Source organism: Tetrao urogallus (genome assembly GCF_951394365.1).
Source record: "Tetrao urogallus genome assembly, chromosome: 6".
Lineage (NCBI taxonomy): Eukaryota > Metazoa > Chordata > Aves > Galliformes > Phasianidae > Tetrao > Tetrao urogallus.
Window position 1 is genome coordinate 292,506 of NC_136819.1, and position 12,209 is coordinate 304,714.

Sequence of the window (12,209 nt, forward strand, 5' to 3'; positions counted from 1 at the left end):
ATCTCCTCATCAAGTCCAAAGTTACGATCTGTTTTAAAAATGGTTTATAAAATGTCACAGTGGAGGATAACATAAGTCTTAGCGTAATACAACTAAGGATTTCAAAAGATAGATTATTCATGAGCGAATGTGAGTGTGGATTTTTGAGTTTAGTTTAGTCTGAAGAATTGAAAATAGAAGAATTTATGCATTTCCTAAATTTCTTAGCCACCAATTCATAGCTGTTCTCTGTTATCTGTACTCTAAAAATATTATCAAAACTGGATAAATTTGATTCTTTTTCCAAATAATTAGTTTTCTAGATTGAAATATCATCATATTTGCTCACTATTGAGCTTACTCAGTTGACATCATCAAGGATTTATTTTAAACCACCTCTGTAGAGGTAATTTTACTCCTCTTTGCAGACATTGCCCCCCCCCCCCCAGCTGTCATACTGGTAGTCTCATACATATGTACCACCTATTACTAGAAATAGAGCTTTATTCCAAAGATACAAGTAGAAAAACAACACTTTTCTGTCTTCAGGCTTAATTCCTCTACTGAGTTTCTGGGCATTACCTTAGCCTTTCCTGCTCTCCCTATCATTCTGTACACTGATAGGGTTGATGAATCTGTTTGAATCTGGGAGCTCAGTAACCCTCTATATCAGTTTGTGGAACTGGATGGATGGCCCTGAGTACCAAGTAGCTGACAACCTCTTTTGTGAGGGCGTAGGAGAGAACAACTCTAGACTGTGATCCTAGTTGCTAGCACCTTTTTTTTTAGCCTCAGCATTTTGTAGGTTATTATCACACAAGAGCAGACAACTGTCATCCTCCTGATTTCCTCTGGTAAGGAAGGGAGCAGGATGAGTTTTGCTCCTCTTCCTCACCTGTAAGTCAGAGGCATCAGCCAAAGTCTTTTGGAGAAATAAGTCTGGCTTACAACCTTAGAAGGATTACACTATTATGGTGAAGAACCATATCTGTTTGCACACGTGATAAGTTTATTTACGACTATGTTTATAGTATGCATTATGTTTATATTTTCTTCATTCCCTGGTGACTTTTAGTTGCTGGGTTTTATTTCCTACTTCTTCATCCTAATGTTAGAACTAAATCTTGTAGGTAAAGAATGAGGACTTAAGTCTACATCTTCCTTTGGTCTGTTCCTTATGATCCAGCACTGATCAATCAGTAAGAGCCAGCTTACCTACTTGGCTCCTCTTGCTTCAGTCTGCTGTGCAACACCAACAGTGCTGTCCCTCAGCAGGAAGGAGCTGCTCCCAGCAGCTTTGGAAGATTTCCTGAGGTTGCAGGAGTGCAGAGGAATACCTCATCTCTTCAGCATGCAGAAAGCAACCAGAGACTGACAAATGAGTGGGATAATTTCTTCAAAGCATTATAGCTTCTTCATCCTTTCTTAAACTGAGCACTACCATGGAACTCACTGCAGCACAAGCCGGAGTGAGCCTTGCACACAGGGGGAGGCAGAGAAGGGAGTTAAAGTTCATCATGTTGCATCTTTCAGTAGCTGGAATTATTTTCTTGGCATGCACTTTGGAGAAAAAGGAAATTAGAACATCAGTAACACCACAAATGGGCTTTATCAAGACCTGGTGTGCAATTCAGTGTCTTTTTTTAATGACTGTTTCCAGTCTCACCCAGTCTCTGAGTTTTAAGGTATAGATGCAAAAAAGCTCAGGGCAAGTCACGACAAGGAGGGAGAGGCTGAAACTTGTATAGGTGTAAAGGCATCCAAGACTTTGCAGAGGAAGGACAACTCCTGCACTCAGCTTTCAGTAACCTCGTCTGTAACCCCTGATCTCTCCAAAAGAGAACCAAGAAAGCATAGAATTGCTCAGGTTGGAAAAGATCATCGAGTCCAACCACAACCTAAGCATACTACCCTAAGTCTAACAACCCTCTGCTAAATCTCGTCCCTGAGCGCCGCATCCAAACGGTCTTTAAACATATCCAGGGATGGTGAATGTATTATATATATAGCAAGAGAAGGGGTTACAGAGGGGCCGGAGAAAGCAGAGCTCGATATCAGAGGACGTCGGACCCGAGCCGCCTCATCCCGCCCGGCCCCGCCGCCATTCCTCCTGCCGCTCCGCCCGTTCCCACAGCAACGGCGGCGGCTGCGGGGCGGACCGAGCCGCGCTGAGGCGGGCCGTGCAGCCGGGTTCCCGCCTCCTGCCACCGCCCCGCATCCAGCGGGCTGGGAGCCGGCGGGCTGCCGAGCGCCAAGATGGTCCATCATTCGGGCTCCATCCAGTCCTTCAGGCAGCAGAAAGGTCGGTGGCAGCCCTCGGGCTCGGGAGCTCCGCTCTGGCGCGGGGGCTGGCGGCGTGGGAGCGGGACTGCGGGCTGGTGCATGTCGTCGGCACGCAGGATTTGCTTCCCGACGCGTACGAAGGTGCAGCTGTGAGGGGAGGTGGCATAGAGGTGTTGTAGAGCCGTTGCCGTATGCCGTCGTGAGGAAAAAAAAAAAAAAGATTTCCTCAGCCAACTCGCACTTTTTTACATAATCTTTGAAGTAACGTTTTTTTGTGTTTATTTTTTTTTTATTTTTTATTTTCCCCCTGTGGTGTTTTATTTCTACTTCTATGCCATCCAACGAGGCGAAATGGAGATTTGCCGCCAGCACATTTCAGCTGTTACCCAGTTCTTTTTCCCCTGATTTCACAGTCTGTGATAACTTGGTCATATGCAACTCATAAGCTTGCTTATTGGATTTTGCCTCATTCAAGTTCTTTTGTTTGAACAGTCAGTGCGAAATCAATAATTCAGAGTGCTTGTTCCATTCAGGTAATCCCATAATAGATGTAGTTCTTCGCTGCAGACGTTTTGCATTTACCTCCTGTCTCGTGTGCAGTAATGAGTGGTGCTGTTACAACTTGTAAGTGGTCTCGTTTGTCAAGAGCAAAGTTAACAGTATAAAAAAAATCTTCCCCCCCCCCCCTGCGTATCGTGGATGGTTATAGAAGCATCAAGTTACTTCGAGCCATGGCATAAATCCTCTTTGAAAATTATGATTATTCAAAACCATCTTTTTACATACACGGCAATGATGGGCTGGCTCTAGAGTCCTTTCCACAGCTCTGCGAGAGCCATTCTGCTGTTCTGTTAGAATTTGGGGGTAGGGGGAAAGTACCTGAAAACGAACTTCTTAATGTTCAAGTTCAGGTATGCTACTGAATTGCTTCAAACCAAACTGCATGGCAGGGTTTAAGAAATTGTATGCTTGTGGGACACATGAAACTCCATAATAATCTCGTGTTTTGAACCAGTGACATAATGATGAGGAGTTGGTTGTTCTCCTTCTGCCTGCAGAAATCCTGAGAAAGGTGCCCAACCTGCAGTAAGGCCTTGAGAAAAATGCTTTTGGAGCAAGAATGTTCCTAGGGAGCTCTGTAGCCTGCATTAGGCTGACTGGGATGTGCATCTCTTTCCTGATCGTCTTATCTACTGTTCTGAATGTACCTAAGGGAGTTGAATCTTGGCTTTTTCTCAACTTACTGCTTCTGGGCATGGGGCAGGACAGCTTGAAATTGTGGGCAAAAGGCTGCAGAAAAACCAAGCAACCATGAATCACTGTTAAGAAATCCTGATCTAATCACAGGGAATTGAAGTAGAGAATCCAAAGCCCTGTTGTTGGTGGGCACTGATCTCTCAGCATCAGAGCATCGTGGCGTTATCTTTAGTTTCCTCAAATTTGGTATTTTGTGTCATTCTCCTGATTTCAGTTAGTGTCTTTTTGAACTTACAGTAGCTGAGATGTTGACCGAATGCACGATTTTCTTGTGTAGATGCTCTCAAAGCACTGCCTTACATTCCCTATTTTAGAGACACAGCGGTAATCGTCATGAAATGTCCAGCTGCCCATCACAGCTGTTCCTTGCATGCTTCACTTGTGTTAAGTCTGAGCTTCATTTCTTTTGGGGAATTGGAAGGGAATTATTTTGAGGTAGATTCACAATCCAATAGGAAAGATGTAAAGCAATAAAAGTAATGGTTCATGAAAAAAGTAGATATTTTATGCTTTAATTTTTAATACAGAGATTGTGTACCTGGTGCCAGATAAGGTAATATTCAGAGATGTAATGTTTATGATCAAGATGGAATGGATTAGGGAACATTTTGTTTTCCTACTCTGAGCACTTTTCTGCAGCTGAGAAGACAAGTAGCAGTGTTTGTACCAATGCCAGCTTTCCAAGGCTTGGAAAACACTGGAGCAGGTTCTCCAGCCTCTTGGGTCTAGGGATGTCCTCAACAGTGAGAAAAATATCGAAAAAACTGCATTTATACCCCAAGGATTTGTTTCTCGGTGGAGTTTGTTTTCTTTCTTTTTCTTTTCCCCTCTTGATAGAGTGAGGAGGTATTTGTCGTGGGAGTGACAGCATGGTTTTGCCAGTTGTAATGTGACAGCATGGTTTTGTCTTGCTCCTTCTTCAGGTTGTGTCCTCTTCACGAGGAGTGAAACCCATCGTTTTTGGAAGCAGCACTATAGCACAACGTGTTGTTAGAAAAAGGCACTCAGAGATTTGAAAGAAGTGTCTCATTCTACTTTATCTCCAGTTTGTTGCTCCCTTGTTTCGACCTGAAGGTATCCCTATAAAAAGAGCAATGTCCTGGAGGTAGACTAATCCACGTCTGCACAGTAGTGCATTAGATCTGTTGAGCCATCTGTAGAGTATTTGGTTGCTATTTTTAACTTCTGTTGTGGCAGGAGCTGCTTTTTTCTGAAATTACTTTCCTCAGTAATATTCTCAAAGATTTTTTATTACATTTTATTATATATGTTCATATATAATATATGTTCAACTCATATATGTTCAACTACGTTGCACCTCTATCTCTTCAGAAGGCGATTGAAGCTACGGTCTCTTAAGAATTGCATCAGAGGGAAAAAGAAATGTTTCTCATTTCTTTGGAACAGAAAAAAAATCTCTGTCCTCCAATACCAAGATATGGTCTTGCTTAAAACTAATGATTAATAAACAATTGTCCAGAAGGGACAGATAAGAATGAGACTGTTGCTGAAGACCAAGATGATCTCTGTGAACAATTTGTGTCTGAATAATTCCAGGGCAAAGCGCTTGTCTGGGATTTGGTAGTTGATCTCAGTCATGATGGAATGATGCTCTTTTAAATGAAGGGCATAAAAGCCTTGTAGTAGAATTTGTGGTGTTTGGAATGGATACAGGAGTGGTGCAAAGCAGTGGCAGTGCCTGTTTCATTAGGAAGCTTTTCTGGAAGATGATATGCTTCAGTAGGAAAGGCAGCCTGGGGTTTGGAAGAGGCAGGTGCTTTGCAGTGAGTGGGCTCTTTCTGGCCTGACAGAAGCTCAAACCTACGTTTTGGGTGTAGGTCAAGGCAATAATGATGCTTTAAAATTTAATACTTGCATCTTTAGTCCTGATATACAGACTGCAATTTCCTGCACGCTCTGCTGGGTGCTCTTATTGCCTGCTGTTGTTGTTGTTTTTTTTAATACCTTTATCAAAGCCTTTACAGAAAGAGTATAAGGCTGGGAGAAATAGAAGAGAATGCATTCGCACTGTAAACAGAGCTGCTTTTAGCACTGCGTGTGAGTTTTAAGAACACAAACTGCAGACTAAAATCCACCGCCTGGCTTGAGGTGCTTCTCATCCACTGTTCATCACTGTTCAAGTTGTGTAACAGCACAGGAAAGCTTTCAGCAACTTCAGAGCGCGCTGTGTCTGTTCTTTGTGCTGATTTAGCTCCTCGGGGGATTCATCCTGAAGTCGCCTGCCTTCTGAGCACATCAGGTATTCCTACAGATGATATGCTCATGGAACCGATCAGTGACAACATTTTGTATCTCTCTTATGTTAGCGTGCTGAAGTTGTAGTGCGGATTGGATGGTTTGAGGGCTGGGTTGAGTGATGGTTTGACAGCTGGACTTGTGATCTTAGTGGTCTTTCCAATCTTAATGATTCTGTGATCTCTGTCGAGCTGCAGTCCTTCTCCCTACGTGGTAGCACTTGTTGCCTCATTTGCAGCCCCCTGCAAATGCCTTCAAGCTTTGTAGCGGAGTGGAACTTTTCTGCTGTCATTATGTTTTACAATAATTTTAAGATCTACATGACCCAAATTCTTTATAGAATAACTTGTGAATTTAATTTGCATTCAAGTTATGACTTTAAATGAGGGTTTGTAAAGATTACATTTTTTTAAATATAAGTTCCTCTGGAGTTTTCAGTATTCAGAAACTTGGGCTTCTAATTAAGATTGTCATGTGTAATTCTCCAAGGAAGTTTGACACTTCAGTGGCACTGGTGGACCCACTGCAATTAGTAATCCAAAGAGGTTGCTGAAATTACTAGAAATGCAATTCTGTCCTTGGCAAATTCATAAGAAATGGTGACTTTTATACGTTGTTCTCAGGCACAGACAGAACAAGTTTTCACATCCGTGTGAGGAAAAGCATTTCTATGGCTCAGCTCTTTCATTTCCATTCCAAGTAGCAAATTAGCATCTACAGAAAATTTCAAAGCTGTCCTCTTCCTGACTCTGAAAGCTGGGAGCAGCACAGCTATTAACACCCTCCCTTAAAACGATACCGTTTTCAAGCTGTGCCATTTATAATGCTCTAGCGGAGCACTGAAATGCAAGGCCCTATTTTTGTTAACATTTACTCTGGAATGTATTTTCTCTCCTATTTATTGTCTGGTACTGCTACACAGTGTAAGGTGCACTTCATCTTTTTCAGTCAGACATCTTAGAATGGCTCGTAAGATGTATTTTTATACCGGATTGTATTGTTGTGAGATATTTAACCTTCTGTTATGCTGATGCGTGAGTGTTGTAGAAACCTTGTTACTATATTTTTCTTCTCTGAACAAATACATAGAATGAGATGGATGCCATCTACCTGGACTTCTGGCCTTTGGCATAGTCCCCCACCACATGTTTCTCTCTAAAGTGGAGAGGTATTGATTTGAAGGATGGTTCAGTGGATTGAGAATTGGCTGTCCGGACGCAGCCAAAGGGTTGTGATCAATGGCTCTGCATCAGGGTGGAGGCTGGTCACAAGCGGTGTCCCTCAGGGGTCGGTCTTGGGACCGGTGCTCTTCAACATCTCCATCAACGACACAGATGATGGCATCAAGTGCACCCTCAGCACGTCTGTGGTTTTATTTAGAATTCTTATTTTATTATTTGTGTTTCATTGAATATCACCACAAAATTACCACCACCAGCTCTGCCTTCGTATTTAGGTTGGTTCATTCTGCTTTTTTCCTTTTTGAAATCTACTATATCCTCATATTATAGATCATATATATGATATATGAAACAAACGAGAGTGTGGATTAAATACAGTGTTTGTAACAATGTTCTAATATACTGGACTTGTTAAATCAACATTTTACAATTAAGTAGACTTTATGATTTCAGACATGAGAAATGGAATGGTTGCCACAGTAGGGAGCACCCAGAGACCCAGGTCCCAAGCTCTGCAGCCTGCAAAGTAGCAACAAAGTAATGATGTCTTTTTCACTGAAAAATAAGGGAAATAACAGAAACCAAGTGAAATCCAAATTGGTTGAGCTACAGGAAAGTCTCCAATTGTCTGTTTGGACCTATCTATGGCAGAGATGGTGGCTGTGTTGTCTTGACTCAGACACTCAATGAGGTTTTCAGAAAGTGTGATACATATACAGCATAACCCCGCGTACAAATCTTATATTTCCTTCATCAAGCACGTTTAATAGTATATTCAGTTCTATACATCGTAAAACATATATTGTGATAGATTATTTATTGAAGACGAGTGTAACTTCAAAACTAAGCTACAGCATGTAGCAATGTGTTTTAACAACTGTAACAACTCAATGCATGCAAATTCATCACTGTTCGCTCAGAATGAGATTCTGCGTCTACCTCAGTTTGAGTTATCATCTGTCTTATGAAGACTTGAAGCCAGTGTGGCTGAAGTGAGGAGTCGTTCAGCTGACTGCTGAGGTCACAGCTTCATTCTCGATTCATCTACTATAAATGGGACTTTGAAGAAGCTAATATCTTGGTTATGCTTTTTGGTTACCTCCAATATGCAAACATCAGGGAAAAACAACATTCGTGAGTGACTCTTTGGTCTGTTTCAAGGTAGGATCCCTTGAAAATGCAGAAGCCATGGAAGCGTGCTGATTTTAGCTTCCAGTGTAGGCAAGGGAATGTGTCTTGAAGAGTAAACCATATGGAGATTGTCTCCAGAAATCACTTCTCAACAGCAACATGCCCCCGCATGGTGTTTGTTTTTTCATTAGTAACGGCATAGGACAGGAAGGTGGATGGGTTTTCCTGCTTCTGGGCTGTAGTTCTTTCTGGATTTCAGTGTAGCGCTGGTTACTCCAAGAGCATGCGTCACCAGAAGAAAGTAGAGCACTCACAGATCTTCACTGAAAAATTCATCCTTGTATCACAGTTAGTAGTCATTTATGCTCCAGATAACTGTTGTGATGATGGCAAGCTTGTGAGCTGGAAAGTGTTTGAAATGTAAGTGCTTGTGTGAGTTATTAGTGTCACCCTTGCTCAAAAGAAGTTACTTATTCCTTACTACTCTTTCGTTTGCTGAGTAACTTCCTCAGTATGTCTTTCTAACCCAGAAGGTGTGATATGTGCCAAGTTTGCCTTTTTTTTTCCTTCTCCTTTATTAAACCAGTGCATGGTTTAAATAGCCAATTTCATGAATCACACTTTGAGGAAAAAAAACAAAACTATTTTCCTTCTTATCTCCTTGCTACTGTGCGGCAGTCCATTACTTTTCTTTTCTGTGAAGTCATTCAAAAAGGAATTTCATGGTATGAAAAAATTGCAACAAAAGAGCAAAGGGAGTTAAGCAGTGAAACAGTAGACAAAGCAGGCGATTATAAGTCCAAAATTCATGAATGTATTGAGTGGCTATGGGGAGGAAGTTTTAAAGCAACTAAGAGTAAATAAACGAGAATGTAGAAAGATGAGTAATGATGCAGAGAGACAGGAGTGGTAGGTGGATAGACAGACAGATATATAAAATAATGCCAAGTCCTGCATACAGACAGAGCATCTTGAACTGTGTGTATTGTAGTGCTATTGATTTCCAAGTCAGTTGCTAAAAGAAAGGTGACAAAGGAACAGACAGAAGCAGTTAGCCGTCAGCTTTTAAAGATTACTCCGCTAGGATGTGAAAAGCACTGAATGCAACTTCGCATAGAGCCAAGTACAGAATCACAGAATCACAGAGTTGTAGGGGTTGGAAGGGACCTCCAGAGATCATCGAGTCCAACCCCCCTGCAGGTACCACGTGAATGTGAAAATGTGTATGGCAGAATGCACTGCAAAAAGCTGGATCTTTCAGCTAAAATTAAAACACAAAACCCGTGTACCTCACTTAAAATGCTCGTGTTTTTCTTGAAATCATGCTTTAAAATGAATCATGGTAAAATATATTTCTGGATTCCGAATTATCTGAGGCTTGGGGGGAGTCTTGTGCAGAAAACTTAGATTCTGTTGATATGTTTAAAGACAAGAGATCAATCTTTATATTAAAAATTGACTTTGAGTGTATGTCACGCATTCAGTAAACATTTGCAGGATCTCTGAGGACTCACTGTTGACTGATCCTTTTGTAGAGGAAGGTTGGCACTTCCAATCTGTCCAGGTGAAATCCCACTCAATACTGCAACACCTGAGGGACTTTGGATTGCTGAATTTTCCAAGATGCAGGCAAGTTTTCTATCAGGATGTTTGATGGCACTTGGATCCCTAATCTGCAGTAATTGGTAGGAGTTATTCTCATAATGCTGTCTAAAAAGTATTGGAATTCAGTGTACTTCAGTACTTAAATCTTTAACAAGCTGACAAAACTATGTCCAGAGCTGCAGGAGATGCGCTGAGGTGCGGGGGCAGAGCATCCGAGGATGCTACAACACTTGTTGGTTTGTTTGGCAGTTTGCTTATATTGCAGTAATGAGGTGCTGTTGTCTTTTGGGGAATCACCGATGCATTGCTCGTGCTGTTGTGGGCTTTCTTTGCACGTAAGCTTGAGTGAAAAAGGAGGAGAAAATTATCAGATGCACAAATGGGAATAAATGAATAATGTACAGGAGCTTAACTGTGTTGCTATTAATAATTCACGTTTTCAGAAACACAGAACTTTGAAGTTGCTGTTTTAGAAATCTAGTATCTAAATAAAATGAAAAACTGAATAGGAAACCAGGCTGTCGTCAGAAGGCACTTGTCGTGACTGCTGTCCTGAAAGCCATTTGAGGTTAAAAGTGTTTCATGGTGTCTGATTTGGAAACTGTCTTGAGTATTTGAGGGTAAAATTGAAGAATAATTGTGAGATTTTATGGATGCAGTCCACGTGGCAGTCTGACATACCCCACTGATTACAATGGGAATTCAGTGGGTGACTGGGAATTGGATTTGTGGAGGATCTGCTTTTTAGGATATTCTGAAATGAATTCTGAAATGAATTTAATGTGCTGTTAGGGATCAGTGCTAGCTTTCTGTTCATTTTTTTTTTTCCTGCTGTAGGATAGAAGCTTCTCGAACTTTATTTTATGTTTTAAATTGAGAAATAAGTATGAGATCGATTGTATACAGCAAACAATGCAGCAGCAAATTACTGTCCATTGCTTAATTAACCAGCAATTATGTTTGTTTCTGGAAGGTTTTCGTAGAGCTTTTTGTGACATTTTCAGTAACTGGAGTATTACAAAGTAGAAAGATGAGGATAGATTTGAAATAAATAGGAGTGGAGCTAAGCAGGTAATAAAAGAAATTCTAATATTTCCTACCAAGTTTTATTTGTTTTCTTTTTTTTTTTTTTTTTTTTTTGCAAAAGAGGATTAAAAAGGAGAGTGATTGAGCACCAGAGCAGGTTGCCTGGAGAGGTTGTGAGGACTCTAACCCTGACCAGATGTGGTGGTGGGATGACCCAGATGCTCTGTGTGGCCCTTCCCAAGCAGGGGCTCAGGACCACTGACCTCCAGGGGTTCCTTCCAGCCTCTGCCATTCCGTGGTCATCGTCAGCTAAGCTTTAACTTTGAATGCACGTGTTATTAATGAATCTATTTATATTATTGATATACTTCCTTTTTGTCGATAACTAAGAAGTCTGGCTATGAGTTATATTTTATCCTAAATTACTTTGGAATATTTATTTGTTAATATCTTTTCTTAATTTTGTTTCCTTTTCATTATGTTCGTACATTGGGTTTCTGAAAAAAAAAAAAAAAAAAAAATCATATGCTTTGGAGATGGGAGAACAAGAGAGATTCTCAGATAACTCACATGACTGGTTAACCAGCAGTGACATTAATGCCAAATGCTTGTCGTAGATCTGTACTGAGAAGGGTGCAAAGGCAAGCTAGGGCAATGCAGAGCACTTGACGGCAGCACTAACTACTTGTTTGGCAATGGATGCTCCACAGACAAATGCCAAGCAGAGGTACCTGAGCTCTCTGATAGAGCCAGCAGTCCTAGTGACCAGAAGTGAGGTCTGTCTGGCATCTGCCTGGTTGTTTGCCATCTTGGTTCATGCCTGTAGTTGTATGTCCAGTTGTGGTGTGGTGACTCTGGAGTGAGTAATGGGCCACAGCTTTGGCATCTGAGAAAGGCCTTGAGAAGCATTTTTACAAGCACTAATTTCTGTCTGAGGTTAACCAGCTCTACTACAGTCCTACAGTTGTTTAAAATTCTTTGAGAGTAGCCCTGGGTTGCTCTGCCCTGAAAGTCTTGTAATAAAAAGAACAAGCATCTTTGGTGTGGACGGTCAGTCAGAACTATTAGACATATGACTTCTTGACAAAGCACTATGTAAAGTTCCAAGAAAAAGAGAGAAAAACTGAGGAACAACTAGAAACAGGAAACTGCTTTGTGCTATTTGCTTACCAGATTTCATTTTTCAAACACATGATGTCTACGGCTCATTAAAATGGACAGCCTTTTTAATACACTGAGCAGTAGAGAGGATATTTTCCAAACCAAGAGAGTTTTATACAGCTCTTCTGTTCAGCTCTGTTATATTCTAGGCAGGCATGTTGATATGCCTCATAAGATCAGAAGTGCAGGGATGTCTTCAGCTTTTCCTTTTGGAATGTAGAACCATTGATTCAAAGGAGCAAAACTCATAAGGTAAAATTCTTCAAAAAGGCAATAGAAGAAGTAGAACTGTGATATCTGTCCATGAATTAGGGCAATAAATAAATAAAT

The 12,209-nt window shown here is 41.1% G+C and overlaps 1 protein-coding gene across 2 annotated transcripts in view; it reads left to right on the top strand.

Annotated features, from left to right (window-relative positions):
* The window catches only part of ANO3 (anoctamin 3), a gene marked incomplete at both ends in the record, with an annotated part of 160,018 nt that overhangs the window by 51,474 nt on the left and 96,335 nt on the right, over positions 1-12,209 (top strand). Inside the window, one exon of one of the 2 annotated variants that reach the window (XM_079537350.1) lies at positions 2,236-2,281. The exons of the other annotated variant lie outside the window; for it this stretch is intronic. Within the exon in view, the coding sequence (XP_079393476.1) occupies positions 2,236-2,281 (46 nt within the window). Of the gene's footprint in view, positions 1-2,235; positions 2,282-12,209 lie in introns of those variants that run through there. 2 annotated transcript variants of the gene reach the window in all.